General features: G+C 45.6%; 1 protein-coding gene across 1 annotated transcript in view; it reads right to left on the reverse strand.

Moving 5' to 3' along the window:
• Positions 1-2,814: 2,814 nt before the first annotated feature.
• LLGL2 (LLGL scribble cell polarity complex component 2) overlaps positions 2,815-22,166 on the reverse strand; it is a 38,201-nt gene continuing 18,849 nt past the window's right edge. The window contains exons 10-24 of the mRNA XM_065415575.1: positions 20,868-21,085; positions 20,254-20,321; positions 17,738-17,891; positions 17,497-17,601; positions 16,057-16,349; positions 15,633-15,786; positions 11,045-11,195; positions 10,415-10,531; positions 8,122-8,288; positions 6,936-7,200; positions 6,054-6,207; positions 4,925-4,965; positions 4,384-4,431; positions 3,585-3,627; positions 2,815-2,884 (exon numbers count right to left, since the gene is read on the reverse strand). Coding sequence (XP_065271647.1) covers positions 2,815-2,884; positions 3,585-3,627; positions 4,384-4,431; positions 4,925-4,965; positions 6,054-6,207; positions 6,936-7,200; positions 8,122-8,288; positions 10,415-10,531; positions 11,045-11,195; positions 15,633-15,786; positions 16,057-16,349; positions 17,497-17,601; positions 17,738-17,891; positions 20,254-20,321; positions 20,868-21,085 — 2,048 coding nt within the window. The remainder of the gene's footprint in view (positions 2,885-3,584; positions 3,628-4,383; positions 4,432-4,924; positions 4,966-6,053; positions 6,208-6,935; positions 7,201-8,121; positions 8,289-10,414; positions 10,532-11,044; positions 11,196-15,632; positions 15,787-16,056; positions 16,350-17,496; positions 17,602-17,737; positions 17,892-20,253; positions 20,322-20,867; positions 21,086-22,166) is intronic.

Below are 22,166 nucleotides of genomic sequence, written 5' to 3' on the forward strand. Positions count from 1 at the left end.
TTTACAGGAGAAAAGTTCACAACGAACAGTTCTGGACAGGGAGGTTTGCCAAAGCAAAGGACGTTCCAGCACATTCACTGTTGGTAAGAAGGAACTGAGGGTGGGGGGAGCCGGCAGTGCCCCTTATAATGTGGCATACACACACCACTCCAGAGGGTGCCAGAGGTGGTCCTCTACAGATACCACTGAGGAAAAAACTTCCGGCACTGGTGCATGTGGCGGGCACACAAACCTAACGTGAATGGACATGAGCAAGCACTTGAAAAAGCTGAGTTACTGCTTCAAACACAGGTGCTATGCAGCCCCCAGTACCAGGAAGTCTAAACAAGTCCAACTTCTTCTTCATAAGTCTTTTGAGTAGATTTGGAACAGTAGATCAACACATTCACCTCTTCCTTACCAACATCCATCCTCCAACAGAAGTGGAGTGGGGAAGAGATTAACGGCCTAGTAATGAAAACAAGAGATCAATTTTAGCTTGATAACACATGATTTGGGATGGAGAGGGAGGGAAAGATTTCTTACAAAAGGGTTTCTCCTACTCAAAGCTTCTCCACAAGGCTCACAGCTGGTTGGATGTACTGTACAGCCTCCCCTCTCCCGCCCCGTGCCCAAGCTAGTTTTCAGTACCAGCACAGGAGAGTCCCCAGGATTTTCTAATTATGTTATGAATTACTATGGGATAGAGTTAGAAGTGCTTCTAGATCAGATTTCTAGGGGTGGAGGATTTCTGTGGGTGAAGGAGGCAAGTGTGAAGGTGAAGGCTAACAGCTCCTCCCTCTAAGCAGACACATGCACTGATTAGAATTGGTTCGTCAGCAACACTGGCCTTTCATGTCAGTTTCTGAGCAGATGCTGGTGAGAGTCCCAACCCCCTGCTTTTGTCGAAGTGACAGATACTGGAGCAGACCATGACCACAAGGGTAATTGAGGGTTTTCATTTATTTCACAAAGAGCAACGTAGTGTTGAGAGACAAATCAAGTTCGATTAAATTTCCTCCAATCTGAACAGCTACAAAAATAGATTCTACCCAAATCCGTAAAACCAGTTAACAGTACCGTCAAACAAAACCTAACCAGAATGCCTCATTCAAATACCAGTTACAGCAGCCACAGGGATCTAAAATGACAGATATATTATTTCATTTGCTTTGTTTTTTAAAAAAAAGTACATTATTAAAATACGGTTCCATTAAAACAAACACCCATACGATTTAAAAAATTGTACAAAAAATAATCTTAAACCACTCAGCGGTAACAGTGTGTTTATTAAAACTCTGCACCCAGGGCAGTAACATTTATAATTTAAAACCCAGCCCAGTAGAAAAGAGATAATTGTGCAAACATTAAAAATAGTTACAAAGACGTACACAGAGGCTTGTGGTGCATCAGAGCAGGCAGTCTGCTTCTGGCCTCCGTGCAAGGCAGACTCCAGGAGGAGGAGGTGGTTTCTGGTGAGGCACGAGGGGGAGAGGAAGAGGAGAGGCTGAGTCGCAGCTTTATCTCCTGCTGTGCAGGGAGAAGTAGAGGCCTCCTCTCCATGGGACGGCTTTCCCAGTCAGTAGTGTTATGGCACTCAATCCAATGCCAGGAAGTCACAGCGGCTTTGCTGAGGTCTGATCATTCCGCTTAGGGAAAGAATATGCAGCACCATATTAGGATCATTCTGGACAGATAACTCCCCCTCACCACCAACCCCGTCCCGATTCAAGAACATATTGGGTATAAGGTTTCATGCCAGTCTGATCTTTAATCTGGGGTTCACATCAATGCTCACAAGATCAACTCACATCCCTATGCAAATCCCAATAACAGGCCTTATGCCCTGGCTGGCAGACACTCCCTTAGAGAAGACAGGCAGCCTGCACATCCACGTCAGACAAGTTGGTTTATCCCTCTGGCTATCATACATACCCTGTAAGGGTTTTTCCCCCCCATGGCCGTGCTGAATGCAGCACAAGCAGCGATGCTGCAGTGTTGGCCTGCCATAGCTTAGCCTGCTCATGGTTTCTTGCAAAGAGATGGAGAGGGTAGTGGCATGCAAAGGAGTTCTACATGCCCCAATGCTCCCAGCTAGAGAGCCCCTCTCTACCAGCAGGTCTCCCCAAAAGAGCCCACAGCAAATTTCAACAGCTTAAAATGCAAGACAGGGTTTTAGGAGGAACTTGTGTCACTCCATCCAGGACTGGGGCAGCACTTGTTTGTTCAGGTGGCACCCAGGCTGCTCAAACACTGACAGACATATCAGGCAGCCACCAGGCTCCCATCCAGTCAGATGAGGTGATCTGTAGAGCAGTGGCTCTCAACCTTTCCAGACTACTGTACCCCTTTCAGGAGTCTGATTTGTCACGTGTACCCCAAGTTTCACCTCACTTTATTTGCTTACAAAATCAGACAAATATACAAAAAAGTGTCACAGCACAATGCTATTGAAAAATGGCTGACTTTCTCATTGCTACCATAGAATTATAAAATAAATCAACTGGAATATAAATCTTGGACTTACATTTCAGTGTATAGTATACAGAGCAGTACAAACAAGTCAGTGTCTGTATGAAGTTTTAGTTTGTACTGACTTTGCTAAGTGCTTTTTATGTACCGGTTATAAACTAGGCCAATATCTAGAGGAGCTGATGTACTCCCTGTAAGATCTCTGCATACCCCCGGGTACACATACTCCTGGTTGAGAACCACTGCTGTAGAGCGCCGCACTCCGGAGTGCCATGTAAACGTAAAGCACCAGATTGTTAGGAATGCCGACCCTTTGCTTCTTGCCTCATGTTGCTGCACCAGAGCCTGGAAATACCCTTGGCTTCACTTACCTCCTCCATTACTTAGTCCATGTCCTACGTGAATTCTTCTTGAATTTCTCTCTCCATAGCTCCTGCAATGACAAGGGAGCGAAGTCCATCAGTGCAATGCAATCACCCTATCTGGATAGCTACATGCAGGTGTGTCAGGCAGTCACTCATCCTCTCCGCAGATCGTTGGAAACCCTGGGTTTCCTACCCCACCAAGCGCTAAAGTATTTTGCATCAATTATAATGCCAGTCATTCATCTGCACTTCTGTAGCCCGTCACCTGAACAGCTCAAAGTGTTCTGTGGACAGGAGTTAAAGCCCAGCACCCATGAGGTAACTTATTGCCTATGTGTAGAGATAGGGAATTGGAGCAGAGAGATACATGTCCAAGTTACAGTCAATGCAGAGCCAGGATTAGATCCCTAGAGTTCCTGTCCCAAGTCCCATCTTCAGCCACCTAAGCCCATGTGGCCTGCCCATAGAGTAATGTGGGTTGATTTGAACCTGTATGCGAGTACTCAGAGTCCTGCTCCTTTGGGATATGGAAATGTGATCGCTTCTGTTTCTCCAAGAGAAAGAGACAAAGGATTATTCATAAAAACCTCAAGGGAGTTGTTCTTGTGTAGAACAAGTTTCTCTTTGGACTAGTTTGCGACACACACATATGAGCAGTTGCTAGTGCTTCACTGCAACAATATCTGCCATCGTGCTGGATATTCTCCCCGTTTTCCCACCTTTACCAGCTCACCAGGGAGAAAGGAAGGTTGGTCACAGGGTACTCACCTTCTCTCCCCCTCCAGGGTACTTTGGATCTCCTTCAGAACTTCTGGAAAGCAAACAGTTAAAGAGCAGTGAGAAGTGGGAGCAGATGTGCAAGGTCCTCTGCTTGAATCAGTAAACATTTACAGTGAGGTGGTTTTAAGAGCTTGATTGCACATGCTACTTCTACTGCACCTCATTTCAGAATGGCCTTTAAAATCGGTCTTCCTGCCTCCTCCATGACTGTCAGACCTTTAAATATCACTGCCTCTTCTGCAGTACTAGTCTCGGACATAACAAAACTCTGAATAAGGGGCTGGCACACAGAAGTGAGGCAGTGTCTCCAGAAGAAATGCTGCCAGCACCAGCATGCTAGCAGTCCAGGAAGCTAGCCAGTTCCAGCTGGCCCTTCATTCTTGGAACTTCACTTTCCAGCAGTACCCTTGTGTATATTAGGGCTAGGCAACAATGGAAGCAGGTAGGCAGCGATGTGGAGCTCTCTTATCTCTTTTCCTTAGGACCCTCCCATCCTCACCAATCCATGAAATAAAGCGGATATGGATCTTTGGGGAGAGGGACTATCTTTCTGCTGTGCTTGTCCAGCACCTAGCCCAATGGGGTCCTGGGCCATTATTGGGGCTCCTAGGGGCTACAGTAATGCAAATAAATAATTCTATTCTGGCATTATGTACTTTCTGGAGCTGTAACAGTCTATTGTAACCAGGAGGATGAACAGTCCATGCCTCCACCAGAGACAGCTACACGTCACCCCCACCAACCAATGCAGCTGCCCCTCCAGCAGCTCCAATTTTGTCTCACTCACTTTCATCATTGAGTAAGGCATGTTCCATCAACCTCCCAGATTTCCTCTCTGAAAGGCAGAAAACAAGGTGACGTCCAGCAACTTTTCATGGGGGATAAAGGCAATATGCACTTAGAACACTACAGTGATAGGCACTATGGGAAACACCACAAATACAAACAAAGAGGTGGAAACTTATTAAGCCCAGCTTGGCTTGTTCTAGAGACAGCATCACAGCAAAGTGCTCGTTAAATGGGAAAAGACTCCACACTCACACCCACAATCCCTTCTTCATAGCACGACTGGGCTTCCCTTTCTAAAAACAATCCAAGATCGGCCTGCTGTAGAACCTGACACGTCCAGGTCACCTGAAGGTTCTGAGATGACTACTTCTCATGAAGAGAGAACAATCTCAAATTTATCTTCATATCTCCCTCTTCCCAACACTACAGCTCCTCACCCCTTTTCTTTGAAGAAAATATGACCACCAATCGCAAAGGCTTAAAAAAAAAAAGTTTATACATGTCACTAAGTTAAATAAATACATTTGTTGCCTGCTTACCATCATCTTCTCCGGGGTCACCAGAACTCCTGCCAGATTCCCTGGGGAAGAAGGTTTAAAAAAAAAAAAAAAAAAAAAAAAAAAAAAAAGTGTATCAGAGAGGCAAGTAGATTCTTGTACATACCTGGCAGATCAGACAAGGAAAGATTCCTCTGGGTCAGTCAGAGCATGCATGCTAATGCAGAGGGGTGTCCTGAGCAAGCAGCTGAGAGAAGCATTAGGATGGCTGGTGACAGGGAAGTTCCCCAGTGGCTAGAACTCCTCAATTTTTCTTAAACACCCCTCCTAGGGGACTTGCATCAAAACACACCACCTCTAGGGAAGATCTGCTTCCACAAGGAAGAACATCAGGGTTTAAACTACAAAGCAACAGTCCAGTCTGCTACATAATAGACTGCAAACAAGTAATATGACAAAGTGCAAATGGGTGGAGAGGTGGGAAGTTGCATGCAATGTCCTCAAAAGATGTCACTCATAGAAAGTTGGTAGTGGGAAATGTAAGACAGCTGGTAGGGAAAGGACCAGGGAGAAAGTTACATTGCCTTATGGTAGAGCCCTGCAGCGGGACTGGAATCCTCCGAGTCCTGCAGGACCTGCTGCCATAATAGCGGAGCAGGATTGAAGAATAGCCCCGCACAGGGCTCTACCTCATGGCAATCAGTTTGGAGTGATGTTAACGGTCTTCAAAGGAAGCCCTGTCCAGTCCTTTTTGGAAAGAAAGGGTTCTCTGGCTCCACAAGATAATAATATATGGAGATATCCTATCTCCTAGAACTGGAAGGAACCCCGAAAGGTCATCGAGTCCAGCCCCCTGCCTTCACTAGCAGGACCAAGTACTGATTTTGCCCCAGATCCCTAAGTGGCCCCCTGAAGGATTGAACTCACAACCCTGGCTTTAGCACGCCAATGCTCAAACCACTGAGCTATCCCTCCCTCATGTATCACAGTGAGCTTGGAGCGGGAGAAGGGCAGACGACAAGAACATTTAGAACTCACAGTAGCATGGTCCTGTCTGGATCAAGCCAGGGAGACTAGATTTAGAAGTAGACCACCCTTCAAACACAAGCCATAATGGAAAAGCTAACGAGAGGTAAGGTGCTCCTACAGAGAGTTTTTTAGCTAGTCCTACCTGGATTTCCTTGTAGCCTTCTCCATGCCAGATCTGTTGTGCAAGTAGTTGTTGCCTGTAATTTCTGGTGTATCCACAACACACCGGGGCTCAACCAACCATTTGGTGGACAGGGAGAACCTCTCAAACTCTGATGGTGAAATCAGATAAAAACCTAGAGGGGAAAATGTAAAGGGCATTTGCTTCATGAGAACGCATGCTCAGGAGCCAGAATCCAGAATCCCAGTCTAAAAGGAAATGAGATCTATATGTACTCTACTCTCCACAGAAAAGGCATCTTGTTTATATTTCCTCCAAACCAGTGCACTGGGGCTTTGGAGAAGCGCATTGCACCTGCCTCATTAAGGGGTCAAGCCAGCAATTGACCAACTGAGGATTGCTTTGTGCTCTTTTTAAAGCTGTGTGCCACGTGTCCGAGACCCTGCAGTTTGAGAGTTCTTTCAGCTACAACCCCCAGGACAAGAGCCTGAGCAGCACCCACTCTTCCCACAGTTACACTATGGGTTTGTTCCCTGCCTTTTAGAGATGTGAAAGGGGAAAGCGAGTGGCCTGGGAGGAGCTCTTCCACAGATGCCAATTTGAAATGACAGTGTTGTGGAGCAGTAACTCAGGAAGAGCTATCCAGCAGCCCAGGAAGATGCCAAAATACAGACGTCTTATTTTGGGGCCTGACAAGAAATATGGAACACAACGGACACCACCCTCTACTGCGAGGTGAGTTAGCACCTGATGTCTGTTGGATCTGAATGGCTACAAAGAGGATTCAACATGCTCATTATGGAAGCAAAACCAATGCTAAGTTTAAAGAACAGTGAAACAAGGGTTCCAAAAATATGGCAGAGGCGAGTGATCTAGGGGAGCTTACGCTGTTTGTGCCATTACCTTGGCCATATTTGGTGAAGACACAGGAAGCAATGCCACTCACGTCTTCCTTACGGATACAGGGGTAGCGGATCTGCAACTTGAGGAAGGGCAGAGAGATGATCTGAATGTCTCCCAGGTTAGTGAGGATGGCCAGGTCATTTTCACTATAATCATCAGTCTTGCAGCTGCCAAAGTTAGCGACTGTCACCTTTCGTACCCTACAGCCTTCCAGAGCTGTCAGCTTGAGCTTCAGTTTGGAGCTAACCTTGGGCAGCGTGAATACCTGCCAGGAGGAAAAAAGCCACATAATACACCTCCATGCTGTACACTGCCAACAACCCCTGCTCAGGAATGGTGCTGCTCCCTCCTGCTTAAACAAAGCCTTGATTCATAGGGAACCTTTGCCCAACAGCATGCACAGAAATGAAGGTCTGAATCTGCCTTCCTGCTTAAAATGAGGCCTGGATATCATGGGATACTGAACAGGCATAAGTGTAGCCAGCCGTGGTCTCAACTTCAGGGCCTATTCCTGCTCTCACTCAAGTCAATGGGATCTTTGCCACTGACTTCACTGGGAGAAAATGTAAGGCTGCAAATCGCAGACCCTCATTACGACTTATCTCCTGTCCTCTCAAACCCTTTCCCCTCCAGCCACAAAGTATATCCACAGGGAAAAACTGAGATTAACCCAACAGCCCACTCTACCACATTAAAATGACAAGGAGATCCCTGATAAATTATTCCTAGAGACTCCTTCCTTAAACTAACCAATTACTGGTTACATAGCTATTCTGCAAAAACAGTGAGAACAATTTTTGAACACTTGCCAATTCTCAGTGTCCTTTTTAAAGAGTCATGTCCCCTAAACTCTAATCTGCAGAATCTAAAGCTTCTCCCAATGGCCAATTACTGCAGCTGTCAAAGAGTTTTAAATAAATCTACAAACATTCCTATATTCTCCATCTGCATTATGCTAAACTCGCACTTCCACTTGTCCATTTCATGCACTAGTTCTGCCCTGAAACCAAGTCTATGTTCTGTGGGGCAGGGAGTGTCTTCATTTGTCTGTATGGTGCCAAGCACAAGGGGGCCTAATCCTACGCTGCAGTTCCTAGGAGCTACTGTAATCCATCCCTAGGAGTACAGATCAATACCTTAAAAAAGGGAATTTATATCAGATGAGATGCACATGGACTGTATTTACCTTAAACTGCTCTTCAGACACCACAAGAAGTTGATGGCTGCCTTGCATATCAGGACTTTTAGAAAGGTCATGTGCTACTTCTAGCGGCTCTGGGAGGGGAGTGCCGTGCCCATCCAAGACAAGTATCCCCACAACAGGAGCCCTGTGCATCAGCTGAATTTCCTTGGCTAGACAGACGAGATGTGGAGAAGGGTGAGGGAAAAAAAGACAGGTATGATACCAGCTGAGAGGATGTGACAAGCATACAGTGTTAGAACTCACACACATCCTCTTGAAATGAGACAATGGTGCATTTCTACACCCAATTAGAGTCTTCCATCTAGCAATTTTTTTTATTATTAATTATTATTAAAGGAGAGACCTATGTGGCTCTCTGTGTTTGCTTCCTTTGCTTATGCACCAGCACCTGTATCTGTAGAAAATGTTAGTTAACTGCTTGCCCTAAAGCCATGATTCTAGAAATGACACTTTACCAAGAGTAGTTTCTAAAGCATTTTGATCAGTCATGTTAAAGCCATCCTAGGCTAGAACGTGCATCTAATAATTCAACTCCTTTCATGCTGCGAGGTCAAACAGCTTTAGAACCCAGTTTAACTAGAATGGGCATTTAAACTGAATTCAAACATTGTTTCCAAATTCCAACTGACAAGGGTTTAAGAAATGCATAAACGGATTAAGCTGTTATTGGAGGTTTCCCCAAAAGTGCCCATTAACATGTCGTCTGAGACTACTACTGATACGCACCGTCCAAGCAAGTGTCGTTGCAAAAACTGGTATTTGAAGCAGGAATAATTAAATGATGATGGTCACCTAATGTACTTTTGCTCTGAACTAACACCTCCTGGATTAGCGTCACAGGCAAAAGCACACAATGGTGATACAGTCGTTTTCAAAACAGTCACATTTAGGCCTGGTCTACACTGGAAGGGGGGGAGGGGAGGGAAAGAGAGATTGATCTAAGATACGCAACTTCAGCTACGAGAATAGTGTAGCTGAAGTCGACGTATCTTAGATCGACTTAGAATTACTTACTTTGTGTCCTCGCAGCGCGGGATCAACGGCTGCGGCTCCCCCGTCGACTTTGCTTCCGCCTCTCGCTGAGCTGGAGTTCAGCAGTCGACGGGAGAGCGATCAGGGATCTACACTACACGCGATAAATCGATCCCCGATAGATAGATTGCTACCCACCGATCCGGTGGGTAGTGTAGACGTACCCTTAGTGTATGGAGGTTTATATGGAGATATATACCTCTCTCATAGAACTGGAAGGGACCTTGAAAGGTCATCGAGTCCAGTCCCCTGCCTTCACTAGCAGGACCAATTTTTTGCCCCAGATCCCTAAATGGCCCCCTCAAGGATTGAACTCACAACCCTGGGTTTAGCGGGCCAATGCTCAAACCACTGAGCTATCCCTCCCCACAAAGAGTCACCTTTTAATGATAATTTTAGGCAAGGTCCATGGACTCCACTGGCTCATAAATTAGAGCCTTTGCCTCCTAACTAAGTGCACAAGGTCAAATGAGTTTTAAACGAGCAAGACAGCAGATTCCCACTTTTACCATGTTTGATAGAACTGGCTCATTTTAACCTATACACACGTACTATTAACGGTGGAATGAAAGGATATAATGGGGCCCCCCAGCAGAATGAGAAACTAGAAAGTGCGGGACGGAGGTGGGAAAATGTCTTGTTGGGAGAGTTCAATGGCTGAGTATAGGGGTAGTGCCTTCAGCAGCAGCCTAATTGGAATTAAAACTAAAGCGGTTCAGGGGATAGTAGAACCGATTTACAGTAGAACCTCAGAGTTATGAACACCAGAGTTATGAACTGATCAGTCAACCACACACCTCATTTGGAATCAGAAGTACACAATCAGGCAGAAGAGACCAAAATATAAAAAAAGCAAATACAGTACAGTACTGTGTTAAATGTAAACTACTAAAATAAAGGGAAAGCAGCATTTCTCTTCTGCATTGTAAAGTTTCAAAGTTGTATTAAGTCAATGTTCAGTTGTAAACTTTTGAATGAACCACCATAATGTTTTGGTCAGTGTTACAAACAACCTCCATTCCCCAAGTGTTCGTAACCCTGAGGTACTACTGTATAAGCAAAAGCTGAACTCCGAGCTACTATTGCTCAAAACTGCTCTCTCCTCCTGGCCAACCATCATGTTTCCAAGTCATCTTGCTCTTCATTTATAACTAACAGCTTTGCACCTTTCTAGCAGTACATAGCAGCCCCTCTGATCCCATTAGAACCATTTCACATGTTCCCACTACTGAGTGATACTCACCCTGCTCTGCTCTGACAGGCTCATCCATCCTTCTCTCCGCTGGCGGAACACGCAAACAGAATGCATAGACTGTGCCTCCATTGGTGCCTGCCCACAAGGAGGGGCAGTGGCGAGAACCTGGAGCAGGGATAAAGCCCATGAGCAGGATGTCTCTCCAGGAACTTTTAAACGTGATGGAGTGGTTCTACTGTCTGTATGCAAATGTGTATGCTCACACTAACCCAAGCGCATACGTGATTAGAGGGAAATTCAGATGTAGTATCAGTTTGGTATCTGATGCATCCCCAGCAGGATTAAGGGGAACCACATCCTCTCCTTGTCAGGGGATTGTCTTTTGGCAGTCAGAGGTGAAGAGACTATGAATGGCATTTAAGACCAAAGAAGCTTCATCCTATTTGAAAGCCACATACTTCAAATTCTCCCCCAAGGTGAACTCATTTAGTCATGGGTCAATCAGCAGCTGGCAGTGATCATACAGAGCAGCTCTGCTCTCACTCATTTACTTTGGCTTTAGACTGAATAGTTTCAGTGCTGCAGGGAGTACAACAAGGGAGGTGCTGGGTCTATGATCTAGTGCTTTCTTTTCACTTAGTGCAGAGTGTGGCCGGGGGGAAAGCTCATTCTACTCACTGTCTCTCAAAAAGGTGTCTGCGAAGTACAAGGTGCGCACAAAGCCAGTGAAGGAATCTTCTGCGGACCGCGCTTCGATCTTCCTCTGGATTGGAGCCAGTTCCATCTCCTGTAATGCATCATGGTCAAACTTGGAATTCGCCTCTTGCACCTTCACATGAAGAACAGAGGGGAAGTGAGGTAAGTTCGCTCAGACATAACATTTCTCTTTCCTCCTCCTCCTCAACAATCCCTTCTAGCACTGGAGAGGCAGCACGTAGGGATTAACAGATGCTGGTAAATTAAGGTTACTTGTAACCCAGGTTCTTCAAAATGGACTCTGCATCTTCACACTAGCAGGATGTTCCAGCCCAGGCCTGTGCATCCCATAAGAGTGAATGTGCAGAAGCTATTCAGTTTACCTGAATAGGAACAGGGCTATTCAGTTTGTCTGAATCCTACAGAAAGATGAGAATTAGATTTTCATTTCCTTAACTTCCTCCTGCATATTGCAAGAAAACTGCATTTCTCCAACACTGGCCACTTTTGCTAGTGCAATAGGCTGAACTGAGGGAGCACTGGACTCAAAGACATCTTCCATTTTTGCTTGTGTTGTTGTAGCCGTATTGGTCCCAGGATACGAAAGAAACAAGCTGGGGGAGGTAATATCTCATTAGATCAACTTCCATTGGTGAACTTTTATTGGGCCAACCTCTGTTGAGAAGACAGCTATACAGCCCCTGAAATCCAACCAACAAATAGTGACCAAGCCAGCAGACAAAAGGGGGTGACATAGTTCTCAACCATGACGACTACATAAACAAGGCCAACTGACAACCCTGACACCACTTCCCATAAAGAACTCAAAGACAACCCCATATCACAATTCACATAGGAATTTAAGGATTTCATCAAATCCTTCCACAGACAACTCCAAGAGAAACTCTACCATCTCATCCCCCATGAACACACACCAGGGATCTTCTACATGCCTCCCAAGAAAACACAAACAAGGGAACACAGGCAGACCCAACATATCTGGCCATGGCGCTCTTACTCAGGAAATATCAGGACTCTCAGAAACCATCCTCAAACCACTCACCACACAAAGGGCCAGCTTCCTCCAGAACATAACCTACTTCCTCCACAAACACCACAAAACCAACAAACTCTCTCAGAACACCATATTGGCCAATGGATCTCACTTCTCTATACACCAACAACCCTCATGATGACGGCATCACTGTCTGCCTCAAATATCTACAAGAAAATGGACAACACTCAGATATCCACCCCAAACACATTCCCAAATTCATCCTCACCCATAACAACTTTATATTCAACAACAAACAATTTGTCCAAACCATGGAAACAGCCATGGGTACTAAGATGTTTCCCCAATATGCCAACCTCTTCATAGGCCACCTTGAGGAAGAATTTCTGGACCATGCTCCACAAAACCAATGACATACTTGAGATACATCAATTATATTTTCATTTGCTGGACAGATGACCTAAACTCCCTCAGATTTCCACCACAACTTGAACTACCACCACCCATCCATCAAACACTCTACAATGCTCCTGCACCACCATCAAGTTCCCGAACACCACAATCAGCTTCAACAATAGAACCCTCTCACAGATCCAGCAACCAATCCAGATAAGCCAAGAAATCAGTTATCTACAGCCAGGCACTCAGATACCACAGAATATGCTCTGAGGAGAAAATCCAGGATATACATGTGTAACACACTTAAAATGACCTTCACCAAACTTCTCCATCAGAGAAGTAGACCGCACCATAGAACAGGGTACCCTAATTCCCTGAGAGCACCTGCTTCAAGTCAGAAAAAAAAGCGCCACTGACCGCACATCCCTAGTTATCACATACCACCCCAAACTGGAACTCATATGGGGTATCAAATAATTGCAACTCATACTTGATGGGGACCACATCCTGAAAAATCTTTCCCAAATCCCCTTTTCTGGCCTTCAAACAACTCATCAGAAGCAAGCTCCCCACAGACCAGGATACACCGACTCAAACCAGTACCAGACACTGCCCTAACAGATGCAAAACCTGCAGTCTCATCTTCGCTGCTATAATGATCAATACCCCACAACACATACCTTTCAAGATCCACGGCGCCTACACATGGCTATCACACGTGGTGCACCTTATCTGGTGAATCAAATGCCCCAACAACTATGAGGGTGAAACAAGATAATCACTATGCTCTCGAATGAAGTCAGAGAAAAAGGATAAAAGACAGAAATCAACATAATCACCTGGGGGGTGAATACTTTTCACAAAATGAACACTCCATATCTGATTTCGCAGTCCAATTTGTCAAAGGAAACCTGCACAACACCTTAAAAGACAAGCCTGGGAGTTTAAATTCATAACTCTGCTGGACACCAAAAATCATGGACTCAGTAGCAACACTGGCTTTCTATCTCATTAGAGCAATCTGTAACCCACTAACTCTCCTTTGTCCTAGGACTGCAGAAGTATAAATTGTACACTTCATTTTGAATGGTTTCTTGCAACATTAACTCCTTATGCTTAACAATCTGTTCCATCTTGTGTTAGCTGTGACACTGATGATCTTTCCCAGACCTGAAGAAGAGCTCTGTGGAGCTTGAAAGCTTGTCCCTCTCACCAACAGAAACTGGTCCAATAAAGGCTATTACCTCAGTTACCTTGTCTCTCAAAGACATCAAGTAGTTACCTTTATAGAGAGTCTTCCTCTCTAGAGGGGAATTTAACTTTGGATATAAAACCTCCCTCAATCTTCCCTGGAACCTCTTTATAGTGTAGGGGAGGAGAAGGGTATTTTCCTTCACTTGCTTGCCATTGCCTAACTTTGGTCCTTGACGAATTTCTGCATTTTATTAATATTTTTATTTCACCCCATAGGTTCAACTCCGGACAGCGGGTTTTGCCAGAGAAAGACCTGTATTGTTACAGACATACTTTCTGACCGGTATTTTGAAATAAATGAGCAAAAATAACCAAAACTGGTTTGATTATATTGTGTTATTTTGACAAAATATGCAGAATTTGAAAATATTGTGTGCAGAATTTTTAATTTTTTGGCACAGAATTCCCCTAGGAGTAAATAGTTACCAATGTTAGGAGTGACAAGTCTGAGGCCTGGTACATTACAGAGTTAGCTTACATCGACCTAACTATGTAAGGGTTTACACTAAAATTTAGCTCCCACCGATGTAACTGCCCTGCTATGCCAACTTATCTTCACCTTCATGAGAGGCATAGAGTCAATGCCGATGTAGTTAGGGTGACTCAGTATCAGTATAGACACTGCGTTGATTACATAGACTGTTACCAGCTTTCAACAGCTATCCCACAATACCCAGCAGTGACAGTACAATTGATACAAGCACTCCTGTTGAGGATGCACACTGCCGACACAAGGAACAAAGTGTAGAATGCACAATTACTGTGGCGGCTATATGCTGACCTAAGTTAGGTCAACTTAATTCTGTAGGCATGCCCTGAGTGCAGGCCATTATGCCAAGCTGCAATTGGTACAGTAAAGGCAAGTCTACACTACAAAATTAAATTGACCTAAGTTACGTTGAGGTACAGCCACCGCAGTAATTGAATTGGTTTTACACATCCACACTATGCTCCTTCTGATCATAGTGCATGTCCTCACCAGGAGCGAGTGCGTCAATTTAACTGCCAATGTGGGACATTGTGAGATGGTATCTGAAAGGCAGCAACAGTCGACGTAAGCAACGCAGTGTCTACACTGACACTGTCGACCTAACTACATTGACTTAAGCACTACGCCTCTCACGGAGATGGAGTTAAGTTGGTATAGTGGGGGGAGTTACATCGATGAGAGATGCATTTTAGTGTAGTCGCTTACAGAGTTATGTCAGAATAAGCAGTCTTACATTGACTTAACTCTGTAGTATAGGCCAGGCCTAAGATTGAAGATTAAGAACATCCGCATTATCCTGCTCCTTCCACCGTGTGGTCCAAGTAGGACTTACAGGGCTCAGGCTTAGGGCTTGTCTACACGGGGAAGTTAGTGCACTTTAAATTCACACTCTAGCTTACTGCACACTGTCTCCCCCACAAGTGCACACACTTACTGTGCACAAAGGGTGCCCTGAGGCAGTTTAGCTTAATATGACTCCAAAGTGTATTAAGTAAACACATACAAAGGCATGTCAACGTGCAGCAAGAGTGTCTACATGGAGTTAATGCAGAATAGCTAGTGTGCACCAGCTACTGTGAGCTTACCCACCACATAGACAAGCCCTTAGGGCAGGTCTACACTTACTTCCTGGTCCGGCTGTAAGCAATCGATCTTCTGGGATCGATTTATTGAGTCTTGTCTAGACGCGATAAATCGATCCCGGAAGTGCTCGCCGTCGACGCCGGTACTCCAGCTCGGCGAGAGGAGTACGCGGCATCGACAGGGGAGCCTGCCTGCCGCATCTGGACCCGCGGTAAGTTCGAACTAAGGTACTTCGATTTCAGCTACGTTATTAACGTAGCTGAATTTGCGTACCTTAGTTTGAAGTGGGGGGTTAGTGTGGACCAGGCCTTAGAGACAGGCTGACTCACCTCCGCAGTGATCCCACCACCAGCTCGCCGCTTCCTGCTAGACACCCTGCTTCTCCGGATCCGCCTGAACGACTGCCGGAGGGATTTCTTCAAGGACTTCACCCGAGACAAAGGGCCTTCCAAGGCCAGTTGGTCACTGGGATGCAACGTACATCTAAGACAAAAAAGAGTTGGCAGGCGTGCTCAGTTGCTTTTCTGAACAGCTGGCAGTCACTATGGGAGCAACTGGTAGCTAGGCACGTGAACTCTTACTAAGCAGCACAGGAGAGACACTCACCCCAGCAGGAGAAGACTTTTCTCTATACCCATTGCTCTCCATAAACCAAGAAATACCAACTCTTACTAGGACTACCTGGAAGTGCTAGCCAGCCAGCTCCCATACCTAGGGAAGTACCCATATCATGCCAGAAAGGAAGAGACTTACTTGACAAAGACCAGTCGTTTCTGCTGGTGATCAAAGAGCCCAAAGCCATGGCTGGTACCAAAGGCCACGAGCTTCCATTCAGAGTGAAGGGCCAGTGATGTGACCACAGCAGGTGGTTGACACTGAACCAGGACAAATGGTTGGAAGCCAGGTTCAAATCGGACAGGCTCATCTCGGGCCTTTAGCCTCTCGTGACCTTTCCACTTATAGCCTTCTTGGTCCTGTAGTAAGTCTGCTTCAGCATGGTCCACAACATGCTCTGACTCTTCATCATTCAGTTCCATCACCAGTATCTGAGGAAACAGGAATAAGCTCAGAGGCCTCGTGCGATCCTCAGAGCTTTTAGACTCCACCTGATCTCTCTATGGCTTCAACATGCATACTCGTTTCCAACATGACCAGATGCCTCCCCCCGACAAAGTTTCCGTGAGAACTTTTGCCTCCCATTTTTAAATTTCTTCATTTGATTAATTACGTTGGCAGCATGAAGTTCTAGCTACCAAATTTGGTTACTCCAAGTCAGACCATCCTAACTCATTCAGTGCTCCCTAAAGAGAGGAGAGGGCTTGGGGGACAAAGCAAAGCACAGATGCTCATGGTCAGTTTACATGAGAGGAGACCTCTTATGTCTTCACGGAAGGAGGATTGTAGCACAGGCTGACGGACACATTATACAGACCCCGAAATGGGGTCTTCTATCAAAGCAATAACACAGGCTCTTGCAAGGGACAGAAACAAGGGAGACAGCAGAGGTAGTTTCACCTTTTTGGGCTGAAATACATAAGGATCAAGTGTGCCAGTCACAGAAAAGGGTTATAGCATCAAGCTCTGAGAACAGGGAGGGCAAAGAACCATCAGCCCCCCTGCTGCAGCCCCCTCACTAGATAGCGAGAAAGCCTCAGGCTGGTTGCCTCCCCAGAGGCGCCTTGCGGCATGTGCTTGGATAGCAATCAGCAGCACAGCAATACCTCCTCCTGTCAGCAGGACTGCGAACTGACCCAGCCACTTTAAATTGCCTCCAAGCTTCTCCATTATATGAATGTTGCAAGGTGGTGCCACTTACTGATTAGGCACTGGCAACACCAGGATCCAATTGGCTAGCTAGCAGGCAGCATGCCTGCACAAAATGCAAATAGCGGAGGTGTACAGACAAGAGGCAGAGAAAATCAGGGGAAAGTTTTAAAAAGCTGACGCATAAAAACCCAGGCAGCTGGCAACTACCTCAGGACTGATCGGTCAAATCAGACAGAAGGGGCAGAATACAGTATAGACTAGAAGGAGCTGACAGGTAGGGGGACCCTTCCACAGAATGGCTCTGTTTACAGAGTGAAGAAAACTCACCCCCAGAGGGGAATCAATTTTGTACTCCATTTCCTATGCTAGGCAAGAAGCACTCTGAAAAGCAGACCACCAAAAAAATCAGTTTTGCGGTTTCAGTACCTGCCCTGCCGTACCAGCTACGGTCAGGTAGCCGCTGTATTTACACAGGTAAATCTTCTGGATCCCGAGCCTGGGGTCATCACTGTAAGGGTCAAAGGAACCAACCTGGTGGATGTAATGTAAAGAGGTCACATCAACACAAGCTGGCCTTAGCACTGCAGCTGCAAAGTGGACAGGCAACAACAGCAGGAACGCAAACTCTCCAGCTGCAGAAAGTTTACCTGAGTGATTGCCATCTCACCTTCCGCAGCGGAGGCCATTCATCCTCACCCAGCGGATTCATGTTCTCATTGGGATCTGCGTCTGTGAGGAAGACCCTCACAGTGCTCAGCTTATAAAGGAGGCGCAAGCAAACACCTGAAGCATCCCAAAACCGCACGGTGCCATCTTCATGCCTGATGGAGAGGAGTCAGAAACAAGTCATGCACAGTCACTAGTAGCTGTGACAGCACGGGGAGAGAGCAGGAGGGAAAGAGGCAGAAAGAAAAAGCAGAATCCGCCATTCTAAGAGACCAGCTATTTTAAGACAGAAGGCACAACCTGAGACATACATGCTAAGGTGTGAAAGTAGTCCTTTTACACATCCCTGAATCCTAGGGAGAATTTTAGTTTGCACTCTGTGACAGCGTACCCCATAAGGCTTTATGGGGGGGTGTTTATAAATGTATGTATGATATAACTGAAATATGTTTTGTGCTGCCTGTGCCATGTAACATATCTCCGTAAAGGTTATGGTCTACTATATCTATTCATCCTTTGTACTTATATACCATTTTCTACTTGAGGTTAAGAATATGGGCTGTATGCTTGCTTGATTTCTAAGTAAGCTTGGTGAGGCATTTGGTCAGCTTCTTTAGGAAGAAGAAGAAGTGGGTTGTAGCCCACGAAAGCTTATGCTCTAATAAATTTGTTAGTCTCTAAGGTGCCACAAGTACTCCTGTCACTTCTTTAGGAAGGAATTTGCCAGGTTAAGTACCTGATCGGGAAACACTTGGGGAACAATGCATCTTAGAATGCTCCAATCCACATAAGAAGTCTTCCTGGAGACATGCAAGATACCATGTGGACAATGGCGACGGCCTGTAAAGACTGAGTCATGCAGGGGCATGTGACTTGCCCAGGTGTCTCCAAAACTCCATCTTGGAGCTGGACTTTGCATAGGAGGGAGGAGGGGGGTCTCCTCCCACAAGAGAAAGCCTATTTATACCTGGGGGAGACCCCTCCATTTTGTCTTCAGCTGGCTAAAGAAGGAGCCTCTCCACCCCCCCAGGATACTTGAAAGAAACTGAAAAAAAAGACAGTGACTACAGGGGTTGTGAGAGATTGCTGGACCCAGGCTAAAGGAGGATTAGCCTGTAAAAGGGAGCATTCTGGAACTGGTGAGGAACTTATCTGTATTTAGTTTGATTAGGCATAGATTTGCGCATTTTATTTTATTTTGCTTGTGACTTACTTTGTTCTGTCTGTTACTACTTTGAACCACTTAAATCCTACTGTCTGTATTTAATAAAATCACTTTTTATTTAGTAATTTACTCAGAGTGTGTATTAATACCTGAGGGAGCAAACAACTGTGCATATCTCTCTATCAGTGTTATAGAGGGCGAACAATTTATGAGTTTGCCCTGCATAAGCTTTATGCAGGGTAAAACGGATTTATCTGGGTTTAGACCCCATTGGGAGTTGGGCATCTGAGTGCTAAAGACAAGCACACTCCTGTGAGCTGTTTTTGGGTAAACTTGCAGCTTTGGGACAAGTGATTCAGACCCTGAGTCTTTGTTAGAGCAGACTGGAGTGTCTGGCTCAGCAAGACAGGGTGCTGGAATCCTGAGCTGGCAGGGAAAACAGAAGCAGGGGTAGTCTTTGCACATCGGGTGGCAGCTCCCAAGGGGGTTTCTGTGATCCAACCCGTCACACACTCCTATTGGGTTTTATGAAGCTGATGTTGTAAAATAGAGGCTTTAAGAACACTGATAGAGCCAGACACAGGAAAGGAATATTACCTTCAGTTCACCTCCACCCCCCTACTCCTAGCCTGTAGCTACTACGACATTCTGAGCCATGGATAACTGCTCTGCTGATGCAACTTTGATCTTTCCTGCAGCACCCCTGCACCTCTAGGAAGAGCTAGTTGTGTCAAGAATCTTGACACTGAAAATCCTATAGAACTACCTGGCAGGGATATTTGAAAAGGGCTATAAATTCCAGATGAAAAGCAGTAGAGGGGCAGACTTCTTGTACAATATGGACAGGGAAATTTTCATTCTAGCACCCAGTGTAACACCAGAAACTGAAATGTCTAGACCTTACGGGTCTGAGTGTGCTCATTTGCATCAATTATGTAAAACTGCTGTAACTCCAATGGAGTTATTCTTGATTTATACTGGTGAGGGTGAGAGACAGCCCTGCAGATATATTGTTCCCTCTGAACTGGCATCACTTGTCTTGACTGTTAGTCTAAATTTCAACACTGGAATTAGTCAATCTTGGGAAAGGTCAATAGTTTTTTCAGGATGATCAAAGACAGGATGATTTCCTCTCACACAAGTTATGGCTTAACTGCTCTGACATCATGTTATAGGTCACTAGCTTTAAATGTCAGCAGTCCAGCTTCAAGAAATGGTGACCACCTCTCTGCAGAAAAGAACTCAGGAGTCAAGTCTATTCATGTGACACCCTTATAACAGGAACACATGCAGTTCAAAAATGGGTAAATACTGGGCAGGAATCCTTGATTTTTATCAGTTAAAGCACCTACCCTGTAAGAAGCAGGTCCCTCTGGGGAGGATCTGGAGCCAGGTTGGTGCCACCATCAATCGGCCATGGCTAAAAAGAAAACACTCTTGAAGACCACACCATGACTTTCTGTGAAATGAGTGTGCAACAGAGCATGCCATAGAGGGGGAGGAGAACAGGAAAGCATGAGCTACAAGGAAAGTGCATCTCTGTGTGTACTCTGTTAGCCTTTGTTTGGATTAAGATTAGATGTACTAGTTCTGATCTCATCAGCTGTACTTTCTTGGTTAGGAGTTGTTATATTCAAGTTTCCTCTTTAAGAAGCCGCTGTGGCTGAGAGCTTCTGGTTTAGAAGCAGCTTTGCTTGCTAGCACTGACTGCTGGAAACAATCTGAGCTGGAGCTCACTTTTACTAAGAACTGATGAAAGCTGGAGAACTAAGTACAGTATTTTGAATTCCAAATAGTTGTCTTCACTAAGTCAATGGTGTTTTGGGAGCAGGACTTCTCAGTACTACCACTAACCACAACAGTGCGCCACTTGGCACTCTGCAGCCAACCGGGCAGAAAAGATACCTACTGAGTACATTATAATGTTATGTGCATGTGAATGGGTGCATGCTTACAACTGCCATACCATATCTGAGTAATGAGAGTTCTGCTTGCTCCCAGCGCTGATCACCCTCTCCCACAGTTTCAGTGGGATATTGGAGACGTGGTGTGAACAGGTGATGGCTGAGCAGTGGAGAGATGCCAGGTACGGAGGATGGACTGCTGGCCAGCCTGCACTCTTCAGGTCTATTACCACCAGCTCTTCTTCGGCTAGCACCACCATAGCAGAGGGGTCATCAAACTCTGTGCAAAGAAAATTCATTGAAACTATTCAACTGGCTTATTCATTGGCTTTTGATAGTGCACCTAGTGCTTTAATCACAAAATTGGCTACATATGCTCTAAAAGTAGAAATAAGCTTCCTATAGAATAGGTATGAAAATATATTCCCATGACGTTTCTCCCCACAAACATGATTGTGAACAGCAGTAAATAAATACTCCTCTACCCTTTTTGGGCTAACCTGCATATTTAGCCAGAAACTCGAAACAACAGTTCTCAACAAGTTTGACAAAACCTTAGCAGCATTAATAGAAAGTCCTGCAGAGGGTCGGCCACAGCAGGAGTCAGATTTGGTCAACAACGTCATTTGGGTATGTCTAGACTGCAATAAAAGACCTGTGGCTGTACGTGGGTCAGCTGACTCAGGCCCATGGGGCTCGGGCTGCGGGGCTAAAATTTCAGCGTAGACATTAGGGCTCTGGCTCTGAGACCCTCCCCCCTTGCAAGGCGTCAGAGTCTATGCTCCATCCCCAGCCTGAACGTCTACACTGCTATCTTTAGCCCCACAGCCTGTGAGCCCAAGTCAACTGACCCAGGCTCTGAGACTCAGTGGTGTGGATTTTTTATTGCAGTGTAGATGTACCCAAAGAGGCCTTTGACCTACAGTTAGCTAATAACGCCTGGGATGGATGGGTATGTATTCACCCCGGCAAGGACTGTTTCAGTGCTATGTTAATACCTCAGTCCCTCAAGGGTAAGCTGCTTAAAAGCAGTAATGCAGCAGATTCTGGGAAATGCTGTGCTACTTGTAATTGACAAATGTTTACATTTCAGCTCTCAGACATCTGAAGCTTCCCTGCCTCTGGTGTGCTGTGCCATCTGCACTGCTTGAAAAGAGCATTTCTATACTGGTAACAGCACTACAATTATCAACTACATACAAAAAGCCGTTAATGCAACCACAGAGCTGAGACTGCTAGCATTCTGTATTACTGTACATGACATTAACACTCAGGAGGCACAACCAGAATTTTGCTAAGGAGGGGGCTCAGATTACTAGCTGCCCCAAATGTGAGTAGCAATGCGATCCTGCACACCAGGA

Source organism: Emys orbicularis, chromosome 13 (assembly GCF_028017835.1).
Source record: "Emys orbicularis isolate rEmyOrb1 chromosome 13, rEmyOrb1.hap1, whole genome shotgun sequence".
Lineage (NCBI taxonomy): Eukaryota > Metazoa > Chordata > Testudines > Emydidae > Emys > Emys orbicularis.